This window comes from Pelophylax lessonae (genome assembly GCF_965119305.1).
Source record: "Pelophylax lessonae genome assembly, chromosome: 5".
NCBI classification, from domain to species: domain Eukaryota; kingdom Metazoa; phylum Chordata; class Amphibia; order Anura; family Ranidae; genus Pelophylax; species Pelophylax lessonae.
Window position 1 is genome coordinate 365,144,877 of NC_138772.1, and position 18,452 is coordinate 365,163,328.

Consider the following 18,452-nt stretch of genomic DNA (forward strand, 5'->3'; position numbering starts at 1 on the left):
ACCCAGCGCGGAGCTATGGCCTGCACGCGCTCGTAGGCTGAACTGGGGTGACCACCGGATCTCAACATCCAGCCCGTCGCCCAGTTCAGCTTTCTTGCTTGAAGATCTCACAGGAACACTGGAGAAAAAAAGCTGTCTAAAAAATCCTTTAAGAAAAAATTCTTGCCAGGACCTAAGATCCCAGCAAGGTATCTAGGTCCTTACTCCTAACTAGACAGAAAATAACTGATTTGCTGAGGCAGAGAGAGAGAGGATATACCCTCTGGGACTGCCCCTGGGGTGTGGCCAGAGCTTTTTAATTTCCTGTCTAGTCCTGCTCCTGTGGAGGCAACATAACCCGAAGGTGGTGTATCACCGAGGACTACGTCTGTCAATGAGCGCTAGAGAAATAGGAGTTTCACTTTTTGAATTTAATTACTTTAACTTTTTAATGATATTCATATTTTTTGAGATTCGCCTGTATATATGCATTATGAAAGCTAAGGTACTAAAGGTAGGAGATTTTGGAGTCACATTTCGTAACTACTACGTTGGTCATTGGTGTTCTTACTGGAGGCTTGACATGAGGAAGCAGAAACCCTGTCCCCACTAAAATGACAACCTCCATACAGATGCACTGTGCAACAAGGCATGGCAAGTCATTAGGATCAACTGCAAGAAGACCAAAGGAAATACTGCTGCCGTCTGCCTTTGTTTGGGCACAGCTTCCAGTTTCATCAACACGTCAATTAAAGTAATATATACTACTGAACACAAGTCTTGGTACTACGTAAATTAAATTCCCCTCGCTATATATTACTTAGAAAACAACAAATCTCCACTTTTGAGGTTAGGTTAATTTAAAAGAAGTTCAAAAGCTCGTTTTTGCTTTACTTTACCTGTGAATCACAGGAGTAGAGTTCGTTTTGCATTCCTGTGAACCGTTTTCAGCCGACAGTGGGCTGAAGCCCGCTGTCAGTTGATGTCACAGAAGAACCAGTCCTGGCTGGGGAAGGATTGCAATCATATGGTCGGAAACTACCCAGGAGTCTTGGCAAGCACCTGGCTTTGCCTCTCAGTGAGCTGCTGAGATCCTGAGCCAGCCGCTCCCGCCCCTCAACAGGTCAGCGCTCCATCGAGGGCAGGGTTGGGAAAAGCAGACAGCAGTGACTGACAGTCACCAGCTCTCTGCTCAGAGCGGCAGGGAGAACTGAGTGATCAGTGGTTTCTGATTGCTCAGTTCTCCACCTTCGAGACTGCGGGGGGACAGATGCAGCATCGGAATTAGTACTGCATTTACCTAGCTCAGTATGATTAAAAAAAAAAACAAATCCATATTTCTCTTTTAAAGAAATCCTCCAGATGACTGCTTGTGCCCTTTTTTAACTTTTATATTCAGAGCACATCAGTCCCTCAAAAATCATTTCTTATCCAGACTATGTTTGACTTACAGTCTTGAACCCACAGATATTTAGTAGATTGTGTCTCCCTCCTTCACGTTTGCTGCTAAAAGCTAGAAGAGAGAATTCGATTATTTGTCCTAAACAGTGATCTTTATATGTTCACAAATATGTATTTCCAGTCAGGCAGAGATCAGAGAGGACAAAAAAAGACATCCCTGCATAGAAAAATATGCTTGCTCGGCTCTGATTGGAACTAAATCTAGAGCCCAGCTCCTGTTCTTAACAAGACAGAGGAAGGGCAGGCTATTAAACAGCCATGTTCACATAGCATAAAATAAATATATATTTATTGTAGTGATAAACTAAGCAAGGCAATGGACACATGCAAGACATACCCCTTTTAGACTCCTTCCACAGTTTTCTGAGAAAGTCACTAGTCTTCAGATTCATGACTCCTGAAATAACTTGTTATTCACATTCCACAGTGCATTGAGCTATTGTGCCAGCCAAATACAGTGTTCTAACTAGATTCACATTGATAATATATAGCCATAATTCTGTTCAATTAAAAACATATTTCAACAGAAGCCCAGAATATGACTGCTCTATGCATTTTAATAACACAAAGTACAGATCTGTGCTTATAGTAAATGCACATTGCTTAAAAGGACTCAGAGTTATATTTTACATAAATAAAGACTGATCATATTAAGACAAAATCCAGTGTGGTTTAAATGTATGCCGTTGGCAAAAGATAAGAATCTTTTGACAATTCTATTACACTTGAATAAAGTAATTTTCCTAGATTAATGCCTATCAATTAAAAAGTCATATTCAACAGTTTTCAAATCGAATATAACCTTCAATGCTGGCTATGAGCATCCCAATGCTTGAGGGTGATACAACTGCTTTAGGAGTTGCCATCTCCAGCTTTTGGGATTTATTGTTTAGATGCCATTCCTTTACCAAAAGTTACCAAAACACTTCTCACCCCCCCCCCCCCCCCATGCTCCACTGCTGCCCCCACATCCTCCTCCATAGTCCAAGACCAGACTTCTTCCAGGTTAAATGATGCCTAGTGTCATTCAACCCGCTTTTTGTTGGCTTTAAGCATGCACCCCCTCTGAATACGTCATCAATCCGCCCTAGGATTAACAGGAGAATTTTGCAACTTTTTATTGCAAAGAGCAGAAAAGAAGAAAAATATTTAAAATAGTTTAAATCCTAACTGTTAGATTGTGCTTTGCAATAAGATCCACAACTATTAGAAAAAAATGTTTTATTTTCTTTCTTGTTCTTCACATTCTTACTTTTTAGCTGCATTGAGTTTTTCTTGCCTGTGTTCCTCCATTCAGCACTTTCCCAAACTGCCAGTCAGGGAGCACGCTCTAACAGCAGACATATATACCCTCTGGACTACACGTCTCATGATTCCTTGTGTGCTTCCTCACACTCAGCTGAATGCATGCGTGGGCCAAATCCAATACCCATACTGCACATGCATCACTCTAACAGCACCAGAGCAGGTACGGGCAGTACCCATTCTGTGCATGCATCAGGCAAACAGGGGCTAAAGGCCCCTATTGTACATGTATCCCAAAGTAGCAGCATGTGTAGATTTAGGACTGACCAGGAGCACACACATCAGGGTGTCTCCAGGGAGACCCTGCAGGGCAAAGGAGACACCCCAATAGACAGATACTCCACATAGCAGGCTTAAATAGGTTAGCTATTCTTTAAAGACTGCACAAAAAAGGGGGAAAGGAACTAATGGTGATATAACATATGAAGCTACATTTATTCCTTTTAATTTTGATTCAGTTCATAGATTTAATAATGCTTTCATGTTTCCTGAACTACAATGAACCTTCCGACTCCTTCCATTATCCACTGCACCCCCTAATCCATACATATTTCTTTTTTTTTTTTTAATAAATTCTTTTCTCAAAACAAGCACAACAATAGTTACAACTAGATTGGTCGATTAACATAGAAAAAACAGTAACTGAATACAGGTGGGTCTCATAAAGGGTAAAAGGTCCCAAGGTAAACGTTACAGAACATACCTTATGTACATGTACCCATGAATCTTTTTGAAGGTCGGATAATTCCCTAGCTAAACAACTAGGTCTACGGCAAGTATATCCACCAGAATAAGCCTGCAACCATCATTCTTCCTAACATTTTTCATATCTAAAGAGACGGTGGGGGAGGGAGTTTAACCACTTCAAGACCAAGCCTACTTCTGACACTTGTTGTTTACAAGTTAAAATCAGTAATTTTTGCTAGAAGAATTTGCTAGAAGTATTTTTTGCTACTTAGAACCCCAACATATTATATATATTTTTTTAGCAAAGACCCTAGAGAATAAAATGGAGGTCATTGCAATATTTTATGGCACACGGTATTTGCGCAGCGGTCTTTCAAACGCACTTATTTGGAAAAAATACACTTCACTGAATTAATAAAAACCACAGTGCCTTTGCGAAAGTATTCGCCCCCCTTGAACTTTGCGACCTTTTGCCACATTTCAGGCTTCAAACATAAAGATATCAAACTGTAATTTTTTGTGAAGAATCAACAACAAGTGGGACACAATCATGAAGTGGAACGGAATTTATTGGATATTTCAAACTTTAACAAATAAAAAACTGAAAAATTGGGCGTGCAAAATTATTCAGCCCCCTTAAGTTAATACTTTGTAGCGCCACCTTTTGCTGCGATTACAACCGTCAGTCGCTTGGGGAATGTCTCTATCAGTTTTGCACATCGAGAGACTGACATTTTTGCCCATTCCTCCTTGCAAAACAGCTTTAGTGAGTGGCATCTTGTTAAAAGCATTAAAAGTTTAACAGGATACCACTCACTAAAGTGGTGAATTATATGAAATGTGACCAATAAACAAAACTATTTTTGTATTTTTAAAACAAGTGTTTATTCTTCTATGGTTGGTTGCCGACAAAGTCCCATGAGAGGGTTAAAACAATTTCTAGTTAAAAGAAAAAAAGGACAATATGAGATTTTGAATGTTTAGACACCTTTAACTTGTTAACCACCGCTTCTGACACTCAGAAGTCTGTTTTCCTCTATTCTTGTCTGAGCATTGCAATAAATGCGTTAAGCAGTTGTACTGTAGGTTACTGCTCGTTAATGCCAAGCAGAACATGCCTCTCACCTCACTAAATTAAACTGACAGTATGGCAGTGCTAAAGAGGAATTTTTTTTTTACCACGTTTCTACCACAAAGTGACATTTTTGATGATATCACAATAGACAGGAGCTGGAATGTAAATGTGTGAAACCTCCCAGCAAAGACATTTTAGACACTTTGTTACAAACAAATGAAGCACTGCATAAGCACCTAATACCTGCAAAAAATAATATAGTAAGGGTGTTCCATTCTTTTCTACCCAAACTCCCCCCCGCCTCCCATTTAGTTATGAGGTGCCACAACTGACAAAATATGACAAGATCAGCCTGCAATTATAACCAACACATCAATTCACACAATAATGCAGCTGCTTTTGATATACAATACATTTCTTTGATTGACTCATTCATTTGCTTTAAGAAATTTATATCCAATTCTCAATTACAAGCAAAGTGTTCTGAATGCCGTAGATTCAAATGAATATACATTTCACTTTTTACAAAACGTATAGTGTTTTATTGAAAGGCGCAGACAAAATGCAAAGCTTTTCACAAAGGAACTTGAATGATAAACTGCCAATCAAGCTGATGTGCTTTATGCTGAGACTGTCTTGATGCCAACAGCTGTGACAAGAGTCAATCTCTTTGAAGCATTTATAATGCTGACAGGAGTGGTTCACCACAATGTGTTTAAATCACTAGTTTTATCAGGCATAGAAAAATAAACAGAAGGTTCAGTTGGAAAACTACAAACATCTAAAGTCTCTATCAGCAAAAACAACTTCATTGTGCTCTGGTAAAATATCTTTCCAACTCTCATAAATACTTGGAAATCCTGAAACTTATGGCAATTCACATAAAAAAAGACTGCACCTGTATGAGCTTCTGATGATTTTTGGTTTGCACTTACCTTAATAAATGAGTCGAAGTGGTGTTAAGTTTGAATACTCAATCAAGCGCATGGCAAATATTAAAAAAAATAATGTAAGCTTGCACATAATTGTATGACTGTAGTAAACACAATTTAACCTTATTTACTAAGCTAAGTGAGCTTTCACATTGCAAAATGCAAAAACGCTGTAAAACACGGGTGCTTAACCTGTGGCCCTTCATTTGCTGTGGAACTACAAGTCCAAATCATGCCTCTGCCTTTGGGAGCAATGCTTGTTTAACTGACAGCCTTGCAATGCCTCATGGTATTTGCAGTTCTGCAACAGCTGGAGGGACACAGGTTGAGCACCCATGCTGTAAAAAGATACATATGCTCTATTCATGGTGTATATTAAGGCCAGTGTCTTTTTGTACTTTATTTTTGGCAAAACACTCAAGCAAAAATGACAAACAGTCAAGTACAGCAGGTAATTGTCCTAATAGGTCTGAAGAAAAAAAATAAAAATTAGACCATGGAATGTCAAGCTAGAGTCCTTTTTAAATTTTTAGAAGCAAAATCTTTGTGCTGAGGGCCCACAGATCAGACTCTGGTGAAGAATAGTGGCTGAAAACCAACACTGAATTTTTGCATCCATTTCTATGAATGTTGGTTTTGTGAACTTGTCTGTGGACTCTTTGTGGAAACATGGTTTTCAAGGTGGATACTGCTACTGCAGTATGTCTGTGGTTTTGGCTGCAATCCTTAGTGTTCAAAAGTTCTGGAAAGTTATTGTTGGTTTCTGGCCACTATTCTTCTTCACTAATAAGGTCTTGCCATGCTTTTTTATGCAATCATAACCATAACAGCAGTTTCTTTTGAAAACCAAACAATTTGACGGCTATAATTACAGAAAAAACTCACTACAGTGGGCACCACTGATCTGTCCTGTTTGGGAATTTGAGGAGTCACTATTTCTACTGATCACAAATATCAACCACTACACAACACAACAGGTAATATGGGTATACAACTTGGAGCGTGCTGTCAGAGAAATAATAAACCAAAGATCATCAGTAAGTAAGAGTAAGAATTACAATTTTCATTTTTGGTAAGACCTTGGTAGTAGATTACCAAATTAAATAATGTTTTGTATGTTGGAAAAGTCTGAGGCCAGATCAAGTGCGCTATGGCATGTTATGTGCATTGGTGCTCTGCCCCAACTCACCTTTTTCTAATCCATCTATTTTGTTCCACATCACATTGGGGTGTGTTCAAAAAATAAGTATACTTTTTTGGTGAGTTAGGCAGCCTACTCTAATGGATTAGCTGCCTTAATAAAACACCATTAAAGTTTGTGTGCAAAGATGCAAAATGAATTTGAAAGAAGGAAAATTGAAAAAAATAAATGTTTCAATTCTTACCAGCGTGAAGATAGGCTAAATCTGGATTCTCGATGTCAGTATGTTGTTCTTTTAGATGGTTTCGAAACTCCATAGGTGAATTTGTTCCATAGTTACACTTGGGGCAATTGTACATTTTCACTCCTTCATGCTTGCCAGTATGCAAAATATGTTTGCGAACATTTTCAGCGCAATTTGACCTAGGGCAACAAAATATTTTCATTATTATAATATATGAACACCACATAAAATACCAAAATACAACTTCTAAGCTTTTTTTTTTTTATCCCATTCCCAGCCTTTATTGAAATGCTGACAGATGGAGCCTGACTGGTTGACAGGCGTAACACATGACTGGTTGATATGTGTATGTTCAATCAAAAAGCTCATAACATGCAATACATTAAACATAGAATATAAATGTTTCAACAATTATGCAACATTCCAAGTTTAATATTACACTAAGAAAAATCTGAACATTGGATATTTCATGAGCCTGTATGAACCCGAACAACATGACATGAAAATATGTACTATGATCTCGCTACAGGGTTGACTATTTTGTGTTCTGGTCTTTCAATGCCAAATGTGCCAAAACGGTGATGCTGGAATTTAATTACGGTGGCAATAAGCCATTTTTGTTTTATCAAAACCCAAAGAAGAAAAAGAAAAAAAAAAATCTACCTAATTAATTCTGCTACTTCTTCTGAGCATTAAACACAAACGAATAAATACTTTCTGTAACTATAAAAAATATAGGTGGTTCTTGGCAGTCGGTTCTGACCCCTACCAAGTGCCTCCACAAGTTATGAGTGTCAAAGAGTACAATAAGCCTAAGGTATAATTCTGCCCAAAAAGAACTAGCTTTGAGCAACACAGTGGCTAAGTATTTAGGTCTCTTGAAATGCAGCTCTAGTTTCTAGGTTTGAATCCCACCATATTGTTTTCATGTCCTCATATTTAGCTGGGTTTCCTCCAAGTACTTTACCTTATTCCCCGCAATTCAGATAAAAAACAAAAGTTTTTTAACTTATTTATGCACCATGGTTTATGGGTTCATATCTTCAGGTGATTAGACTTTGGCAAGCTTTTGGCGGACACCCCCCCTGGGGGCCTACACTATACCCCTATCCCTATTTGTGAGTCCTCAGTTTTGTAGCAAGCAATGCAGACCATGTTCCCTAAATTGTCAAAAATGTTAAGACTCTTCTTCAGCCTGACAGCCTGAAGTGGTGATCTAGTAGGACAATGATGTTCTTGTTTGGGTGGATAGAAGCATGTGTAGGATCCAGGGAAAGAGCCTGTTATTTCCATGCTGGCAGAATGTTTATTTGGAGAGTTCTTGAGCTAAAGGGCTAAAGGTACTGAGTCAAAAGGAGCCAGCATTAGACGTAGAACTTTCATATAAAATCTTTGTGGGATTTCTTTTGGATCTCAATTGTTGAGCATGAGCTCTTAGAGAAAGAACATTCTGAAGAACTTTTATTCAGAAAGAGCTTGAAGTGCATCCAGGATTAGACCCAAGAAAAGGCTGCAGAGCAGATTTGTTGAAATTCATCACCCAGCCAAATTCCTGGAGCATCAGAATTATCTTTTGGACATTTGCATAGGGTTGCAAGGGAGATGAATCCTTTAGAAGAAGGCTGCCTAGATAGCTTGTCACTTAAATGCCCTGAGTTCTGAGGAGGGCACACAAAGGTGAAAAGACCCCCTGGAAGCAGAGAGGCCGAAGGGCAGTGCAACATACTGTAAATGGTTGACTGCTACTGTGGAGTGTAGGAATCACTTATAAAATGGGTAAATGGGAACAGACAAGCAAGTATCTTGGATGTCCATGGATGCCATTTATTCCTCTGGCCTCAAAGAGGCAATTACTGACCTCATGGGTTCCATGCAAAAATTTGGAAATTGAGGGATTTTAAAGAGTATGTAAAACCAACATTTCATATTCCTGATGTGTGCCTGCTGCACCATGTACTTTTTTTTTTTTTTTAAGAACGACAAACATGTTATACTTACCTGCTCTGTGAAGTGATTTTGCACAGAGTGGCCCGGATCCTCCTATTCTCTAGTCCCTCTCTGCTGCTCCTGGCCCCTTCCCTCCTGTTCAGTGCCCCCACAGCAAGCAACTTGCTATAGGGGCAACTGACCTGAGCTGCAGCTCAGTGTGTCCATTCAGACATGGAGCTGCAGTTCGGCCCCGATCCTCTTTCTCCTGATTGGCTAACTGGCTTTGTTTGACAGCAGCGGGGCCAATGGCAATATCTATGGCTGTGTCTCAGCCAATCAGGAGGGGGAGTCCCGGATGGCCGAGGGACTCATGGACATTGCTGGATAGGGATGGGGCTCAGGTAAGTATTAGGGGGTGTTGGGGCAGCTGCTACACACAGAAGGCTTTTTATCTTAATGCATTAAGCTAAAAAAACTTCTGCCTTTACAACTCCTTAAGCATTAGAATACACCATTACACATTAGAACACACTGTGGTCAGTCCTCTAGCTATGCTGACAACTCATCTTACTCTTTTACAATGATCCGACTTGCCCTGACATGCCCCCCCCCCCCCCCAGCATAGCTATTCACTGGGAAGCGCAGTGTACTGTTGCTTCTCCCCGCCCAGCTTTTATGCAGCAGAAGGAATGTGATCGCTTATAAAATAAAATATTTTTTTTTTATATCTATATACAAATGTATTGCGTATATTGCATATTGAGTAGAATTCCTTGAACCTGCCCTGTAATGGTACTAGTATAACAACTCCCTGGGACGAGAGGTGGCAGGGCATTCTGGAAGTCTGGTTGTCCTTAGACAGCTTTTGGGGGATTTGAAAAAGAAAGTGGTGGGGCAGTAAAGTTTGGCATTTTATCTTGTACCCTTTTGAAACCACCAATTGAACCCAGAGGTCTGAGATGTCTGTGAGCTGGAGAGACGTAAACTGCAGCAGATGTTCCCCCACGCTATGGAGTGGGCCTCTTAATTGTGAAGAGGGCTTTGGGGGAAGGCTTGGTGGACTTTGTGAGCCAAGCTTTGTGCTGAAAGAAAGGGCTTTACTTAGGTTTGGAATTTGAAGCCTGGTAAGAGCGTGCATGTGCCCTGCATTTAGAGGATCTAGGGGCTCCTGGTAAGGGTGGTCTGAGAAAGCAAAACCTTCCCACCTGTGACCTCTTTTATGAATTGGTCAAGTGCCTTATCATATAGACACCTGCCCTGGAAGAGAATACCTCTCCCACAGCTTTACTCTCTGCACAGGCTTTTAGTTAGGAGCCTTTTACAGTCAACCTTTGCCGTCCAAGCCTTTAGCCATATGATTCTGGGCATATGAATGGAGATTAGAGCCATTCTGAATATTTGTCTCATGTGTTCCAGGGCATCCACACAAAGAAGAGTAGAAGGCAACTATTGTAGTTGCTCTGATACAGCACTACCCTGAAAAACAGGATCATGAAGGTTTTTCATTTTTCTAGTCCAGTTAGCTGCAGAAATACAGCAACTGGTTGTGGGGCTGCTTCTACCATGTTAAAGAAAACTTGTAAAAGCATCTAAACGAAAGAAGGAACATCTTCAAAAGGTACAGTGAGATGCTTGCTTAGGACAAAAACAGCAGGGTCAGCAACAGGAATAACCCACTTTTTTGCACTCTTTTTCCACTAAATAGAATTCAGCTTGAACAAATATGGCTGTATTAATGTTGTGATCTGTCCAGAAAACTGTCAAATAGATGGAGAAAATTCTGCTTTTGTCAGTTCATTTGTCAAGCCATTTGTTGCATGTAAAATAGAGCTGAGGTATGCTGAGGTATTAAAAAACTGGGTCCTGCTCTGATGCAAGGGGTGCATCATCACTCTGAAGTGTTGTGCAGGCCTTCTGCAGAGTGAATATTCACCAGCTGTATAGAATTGACTCCTCTGGCCTGGTCTCCACTATAGCCACAAGTGAGGGTATTTCCTTGTGAAGTGCTCATGCAGTAGAGTATGGGGGATAAGCATATCCAAAAGGAGTATGAGAAAACTCAGGTGTAGATAATCTTGCAAAGAATCCCCATATCTTAAGAGGGTTCTAGGGGGAAGTTGCATTAAAGTGTGTGACCACTGGTGTGATGTAACACCTAGTCCTCCACCTAAGACTGGGCTCAGAGTGGTTTAATTTGAGCACCAAGTTTGAAAAGTTTGCACTGTGAAGTGAATACATTCCAAATATAGTCTTGTTTTACACAAAAACAGTCAAGAGATACATTGAGACCCTGTCTTACCTGTTTATGTTGGACTGAATATAAAATCAAGGCTTTGCCCTTCATGGTGGACATATCTCCGATAGGGGCTTCAGACACTGGATTCCATAATGATGGACAACAGACCTGTGTCATGAATAGGACCCTGTGGCTAACTCAACGTGTTGCACCAAGTTGCCTAGGTGAGCACCCCAGGTAGGATCCAGTTCCTGAAGCAACATCACAGGCCGTCCCCACAGTATGGGGTCCATGTACAGCACCTGACGTTGCACTGATCTAGATGCACTGCTTCTGTTTAGGCCTTAGAAGACAGTGAAGGTTGATTAAATAATTCTAAGAAATAATAATAATAAAAAATAAAGGAAAAATAATACACTAGTGAAGCTGTATTTTCTGGGAAAGAGAAAAGGTTCATCACCTCTAGACAAAAAACTGAAGACTCACAGAGTGGGTTAGGGTTATAGGGAAGGCACTCTGCCAGTGTCCAATCCCTTGAAGGTACGAGCCTAGAAGGTTGCCAGTGTCCAATCCCTTGAAGGTATGAGCCTATAATCCATGGTGTATGAATAAGTTGCCTGTGTTCTGTACAATTAAGAGAATACCTTACATCCCAGCTTTTGGTAAACTTGCCTAGGAGTAGGTGGCATTACTAAATCCCATTGCAGGATCTTCGAAATGTTGAGGAATACATATCCTGTGAGAATGCACTTGAGCACCACATCAGAATCCTACTGTAAGGCCCAGTGAAGTTACCTTCACCTAGGCAGGTATGCTGGAAGCTGGGGGTCTAGAGTGGATTTTTTTCCTTCCAATGTTTTATCATAACATTGATACACTTAGCATTTTTTTCTCAGGGGGTGGAAAATATTTGGGACCTGCATGTTCATGCAAAGTCTGCCCTAAGCCTGGTACACACCACTGTTTTTTTTTTCCATTCAACCCAGCGGGTTAATTTAAAAGAAGCTCACAGCTCAGATCAGAGCAGCTGTACTAATAATCCAAAGTACAGCAGATCTCCCCTGGTGTGTTATTGTGTTCTGACGTCCCCCCCCCCCCCCCCAGAACACTCCTCAGAGCACTATTTGGGAGCCTGTTGTCTGCTAGTTTTCCAGCAAGCAGGTCCAACAAAGGGCGGGCGAACAGCTAGCTTCTGTTGGGCTGGCTGCTATACACGAAGGCCGACCATCGGACCGTTTTTATTGAAGCAACAGATTTTGCCTAACATTCGGCCCATCTTTACTAGGCTTTAATGTTTCCTAGATATACTTTACATGTGAAAAATTATATGCCAAATGTAAATGATCTTAACAGAGGGTTAAACTGCTTAAAATATTGTCTTTATTTGGTTAGTTTTTAATTAGCTATGTACATTGTGGCTGCTATACAGTTAGACATTGATTCCTGCTGATTCTTTTATCTCACAGAATAAAGTTAGACCCTCAAATAAAGTCAAACACTCACATTCCTCCTGGTAACCAAAGACAATGCCATCCTTGTCTGTAAAAGCATGTCATATTTTCCAGCAGTATGTTATATCCATGGAAAGAAAAAAGGTGTTTTTGTACTAACATTATTTGAAAACGGCAATGTGTGTTCTATTGATTCATGTGGAGTGTGATTTTTTTTTTTTAATGATATATCCACTACGAATTGAACCATGACATTACCTAAGTCAGGGTGATGTCAGACCGTTCTCATACATTTCAGTACTTATTATTTGCATGGTAAGCATCCATCTTTTTTTTTTATTGAAGTTACTTTAAAATATTTGCTTATAACCTGTGCCTAAAGAAAGGTTAGATGAAATGGGATTTTGGAACATTCCTTTGTTGCTAGTATCTGTTGTTCCTTAATGACTGGTTCACTGTCAAGAAGAAGCAGGTGGTCATTTTTCAGTGTCAAGCAAAACAAAAAAGTTTTGAGAACTGGCAGTCTCCCATAGTAATGTCTGGCAGTATCACATTCAAACAAAAATGTTCCCAGAAACAGTTGATAAAATAAGATTGGCACATTTTTATATTTATGTATTTCTGCTATATAGAATGCTTTTGCCATACAGCAGAATGGGATGCTCAAGAATCAACCATAAAAGCATAAACATATTGGACAAAACTTCTGTTTGATATCACTTTTGCAGTCAATTAACAAATAGCAAATTATATAGGATTCTCCTTTTTAATGGTTAATCTCATTAGCGAACATATAACACAAAATATTTGTAATCAGTTATTACATTTTGTGATCAGTTATTACATTTTGTTTTACCAGTTAAACAGTTTATATGTGAAAATCTGAGCAGGACATTGGTTTCCATCTTTTGCCTTCTAGTTTCTTCAGAATATGGATTCTCTCAGTAATCTTTAAAACACAACAACCTAAAGCTGAATTTCAGGCCCAAAGACTTTCATTTAAATATATTTCCTTATCCCTTCATGACAGAAGGTAAAACAAATCTTAATGCCTGAACAGCGTATTGCAAATTTGACATCTTTGCAACTACTTAGTGTATCCAGGTGGATAATGCCTTGTTTTTCCAGGACAAAGTGGGCCTTTTTTAATGGTATATTGTAATGGATATCGCCTGTTTTTGTTTTTTTAATCAAAGGAAAACTGGCACGCAATAGTAACAATATATATATATATATATATATATATATATATAGTATCTCACAAAAGTGAGTACACCCCTTACATTTTTGTAAATATTTTATTATATCTTTTCATGTGACAACACTGAAGAAACTACACTTTGCTGCAATGTAAAGTAGTGAGTGTACAGATTATATAACAGTATCAATTTGCTGTCCCTTCAAAATAACTTAACACACAACCATTAATGTCTAAACCGCTGGCAACAAAAGTGAGTACACCCGTAAGTGAAAATGTCCCAACTGGGCCCAATTAGCCATTTTCCCTCCCCGATGTCATGTGACTCGTTAACGTTACAAGGTCTCAAGTGTAAACGGCGAGCAGGTGTGTTAAATTTGGTGTTATCACCCTCACTCTCTCATACTTGACATTGGAAGTTCAACATGGCACCTCATGGCAAAGAACTCTCTGAGGATCTGAAAAAAAGAACTGTTTCTCTACGTAAAGATGGCCTAGGTTATAAGAAGATTGCTAAGACCCTGAAACTGAGCTGCAGCACAGTGGCAAGACCATACAGCTGTCTAAAAGGACAGGTTCCACTAAGAACAGACCTTGCCATGGTCGACCAAAGAAGTTGAGTGCATGTGCTCAGTGTCATATCCTGAGGTTGTCTTCGGGAAATAGACATAGGAGTGCTGCCAGCATTGCTACAGAGGTTGAAGGGGTAGGAGGTCAGCCTGTCAGTGCTCAGACTATACGCCGGACACTGCATCCAATTGGTCTGCATGGTTGTCGTCCCAGAAGGAAGCCTCTTCTAAAGATGATGCACAAGAAAGCCCGCAAACAGTTTGCTGGACACAAGCAGACTAAGGACATGGATAACTGGAACCATGTCCTGTGGTCTGATGAGATCAAAGAAACATATTTGGTTCAGATGGTGTCAAGCGTGTTTGGCGGCAACCAGGTGAGGAGTACAAAGACAAGTGTGTCTTGCCTACAGTCAAGCATGGTGGTGGGAGTGTCATGGTCTGGGGCTGCATGAGTGCTGCTGGTACTGGATGGGAGCCTATGCTGCTCTATAAACTGGAAATATGATTCAGCATTGGTGGTGCCTTTTCAGATGTGGAAGCTGCCCATTCCATATGCATTATTGCACTCCCATAACATCAGAGATGCAGGCTTTTGAAATTCTTGCTAATAACAAGCCAGAAGATCCCTCTCTTTAGTCTGGAGAACGTGGCACCCATGGTTGCCAAAAAGAATGGCAAATTTTGATTTGTCTAAACACAGAACAGTTTTCCCCTTTGCAACAGGCCATTTTTAAATGACCTTTGGCCCAGAGAAGTGAGCAGGGTTTCTGGATAATATTTGGATATGGCTTCTTCTTTGCATGACAGAGCTTTAGCTTGCATTTTTAGATGGCACTGTGTTCACAGACTGTGATTTATGGAAGTATTCCTGAACCCATGCAGTGATGTCCATCACAGAATCATTCCTGTTTTTAATGCAGTGCCGTCTGAGGGCCCAAAGATCACGGACATCCAATATTATGTTACAGCATTGTCTCTTACGCATAGAGATTTCTCCAGATTCTTTGAATCTTCTGATTTTATGTACCGTAGATGATATATTTAAAGTCATTGCAATTTTATGTTAAAGAACGTTATTCTAAAAAATGTGGACACCTTTTTGATGCAGATTTTCAGATTGGTGAATTTCTGCCCATCTTGACTTCTAAGACACTCTGCCTCTCTAAGATGCTCTTTGTATACCCAATCATGTTACAGACCTGTTACCAAGTAATCTAATTAGTTACAAAAAATTTTTCCCAGTGCTTCTTTGTTAGTACCACTTACTTTGTCAGCTTTTTGAGCCCTGTCCCAACTTTTTTGAGATGTGTTGTTGCCATCAATTTCAAAATTACCTTATATACCATTATTTTCTTAAAATTATACATTTTCTCAATTTAGAATTTTAATATGTTTTCACTGCATTCTGTTTTCATGGGTATTTTAAACAGCATCCCAACTTTTTTGGAATTCGGGTCGTAATAAAACTACAAATTTATAATAAAGGCTGAGTATTTAATGCATAAGTCTAATCGTGACAACATATTTATAAACCCAATTTGTTGCATGCTAAAGATACTCAAGATGAAAATGACATGCACATCCACTAAAATAACAGTCAATAAAACTCCTAATCAAGTCTCAAATTCATACACTAACTGCTTCTATCATTTTTTTGGAAAATAGTTTTTTTTTTCTTTTACATCCAACACTTTTTTTTTACAGGGCACAATAAATATGCTAATGCATATATGAGCCGGTTCACACTCATGCGGCTGCGGCGTTCGCATGTAATGTCGGAGCGCACTGCTCCTTCATTACATGCGATCGGCTGTGCGGTGCGAGTTTAGCCATACACTTTGTATGGCTAAATTCGCACCGCACCCGCAGCAAACACGCACAGGACCCTTTTTGGCAGCCGCATCAGGATCGGATCGCACAGCGGTTCACACTTGTGCGATCCGATCCTGTGCGAACTGCAAGATCGCACTGCGATATGCGATCAAACTGGGGGTGTCGTTAAAATTACACTGACACCCCCAGCGTATCGCATATGGCAGTGTGAACTGCCAGGGGTGCGTTTGCGATGCGGGAACAGGCTGCGGATTCGCAGCCTTCCCGCATCGCATAAGTGTGAACCGGGGCTAAGGCAAGTGATTCAAAAGTGGTATTTACCTTCAGTAAAAAAACATATTTGATAACAATCAAGCTTAGCCAACCCTAATCTTCTTAGCCACTCTATAGATCATTGAGGCCACTTATTAATAAAAACATTTAAAACATTAAAAGACTGATAGGAAGACTTGGGAGGTAGTGGGGCCAAGCTGGACTTAAAAAAATGAAATCTGTAAATACATTTTGCTACTCTAGCTATCCTTATATTTACCGATCATGTTGATGTGCGGCTTTCACTTCTGCTTATGCATTTATTTTATTACATACTCAGTTTAAATTGACCACATTAGTGACAGGTTTACTCCAATACATTTGGCAGAACATACTGTTGCTGATCCAAATACAAACCCTTTTAACTGGATTTTAATGGGAAGCCAAACTATTGCTACAAACAGAAAGTTAGATGGTGCTATAGCAACAAAAATGCACATTTTAATGTATACAATACACATATACAGTGCTTGAGAATCTGAAACGATGCAACTTTCATGTTTCATATCTGTACCCGAGTGCTGGAGATTTATACCCCTCACTGATGAAGTCAGTGAAGATGTACAGTATATCGTGGCTGATGAAATCTCTTGGAACCAGTTGTTCATGCAACAAATTGGAGGTATGTTAGCAAGTGTATTTTGCCTACTACAGTCAATCCTTTCTCTCCAATAACTCTTGCTTGCTGGAATTGCACGACACTGCGCCTTAAACTGTAGGTCATCCATATGGCAGCTTAGTATTGCTCTTTCTTGCCATCCTATTGTACAGTTTCTTCAAAGAATAGGTCACACTCACAGTTGTCTCTGGTTCAGTCAGTGAAATTAATGGAGAAAATCATTATCTCCAGCTCAGCAACACTACTCAGCAGAAAAAATGTTCATTAAACAGTTTACAGGATGGTATTGTCTTTTATACAGTTGAAAAATAAAAGGTGATCACTACTTAACAAACATTTTAAGTGGTATTCAAATGTCATAAAATGCTCTCAGTTATCTTTTTTAAAAAATAATAACCTGTTCTTTTTGGGCCTTGTAGAACACTCCTTTGTCCCTTGTAAGTCTCTCAAATGTCTTATTTAAAAGGAATATATAGTAGTCCCAGAAGACATTTTCCCATTTCTATTCTCTTCAACTCCTGTGAGCCCTTGTTCAGTGTGATAAGGCAATCTCCTTGGGGATCTGAGCTGTGTAGTTTCGTAGCACGAGTGACAAGGACTCGACTTGAATAACTGCTGTGCGCAGGTTGTAATTATGTCAGCTGGAGTGTTGAACAAGGGGACTGATTAATGTGAGCCCCAGCCCAGGCACAGTCCCTATCAAAACCTTCATGCAGGCCAGCAGTGGGGATGGGTTAAAGCAGAAAGACAAAAAATGTTGTACGGTCCATGATAGATGAATTGCTCCAACAGTCTTCAGGCAGATGTTCCAGGACAGTATAATATACAATTACTCTGCCTTATCACCTTCCCAGGGACAATAAAGCTTCCTCCTACTATAGCTCATGTGAGTGAAGGCAAAATTAGTTTTACTTTTACAACACTGACTCACTCATCATGTTGCATTGATTGTGCTTTTATAGCTACAGCAACAATCATTTTTACATTATAAAACAGAAATGATAATATTTGTGCTTGGATTAATACTGTGAGGCATTGATATTTATTTGATCAGTCTAATATTATTGGCTGTAAGATTATCTGAAAGCAGTAAATGCTCTAACTTAAGGGCAAGTCTTAAGGAGAAAGAATAGAATAAAATTCTTACTAAGGGACTCGGGTTGATCGCAAAGATTTCACCTGGATGTGTATCCTGCCTATTGCTAGTTGTGATAAAAACTGATCACAAAACTATTGCAGCTCCTCAGAGCATTAGAAACTGGTTTACAAAGAACTTCTGTAAATACACCAAGAAAACTGCAAGAATTCACAGGAGTGTACCTTCAATTCATCAATCCACGGTACAGTGAAAATCTAACTACAGGCTTGACATAAAGACCATATGTATGTTTCTTTATTGGTAAATCAGAACTCCAAGCACATTTTCAAACAACTAACAGCAGCAGGGGCAGTACTATAAGCAAATCAGACTTCAATGC

At 39.6% G+C, this 18,452-nt stretch overlaps 1 protein-coding gene across 2 annotated transcripts in view; it reads right to left on the bottom strand.

Annotated features, from left to right (window-relative positions):
* Window positions 1-18,452, bottom strand: part of ZNF407 (zinc finger protein 407) — a 773,592-nt gene that overhangs the window by 192,410 nt on the left and 562,730 nt on the right. For both annotated transcript variants that reach the window (XM_082259209.1, XM_082259208.1), the window contains one exon: window positions 6,825-7,003. In XM_082259209.1, coding sequence (XP_082115335.1) covers window positions 6,825-7,003 — 179 coding nt within the window. The remainder of the gene's footprint in view (window positions 1-6,824; window positions 7,004-18,452) is intronic.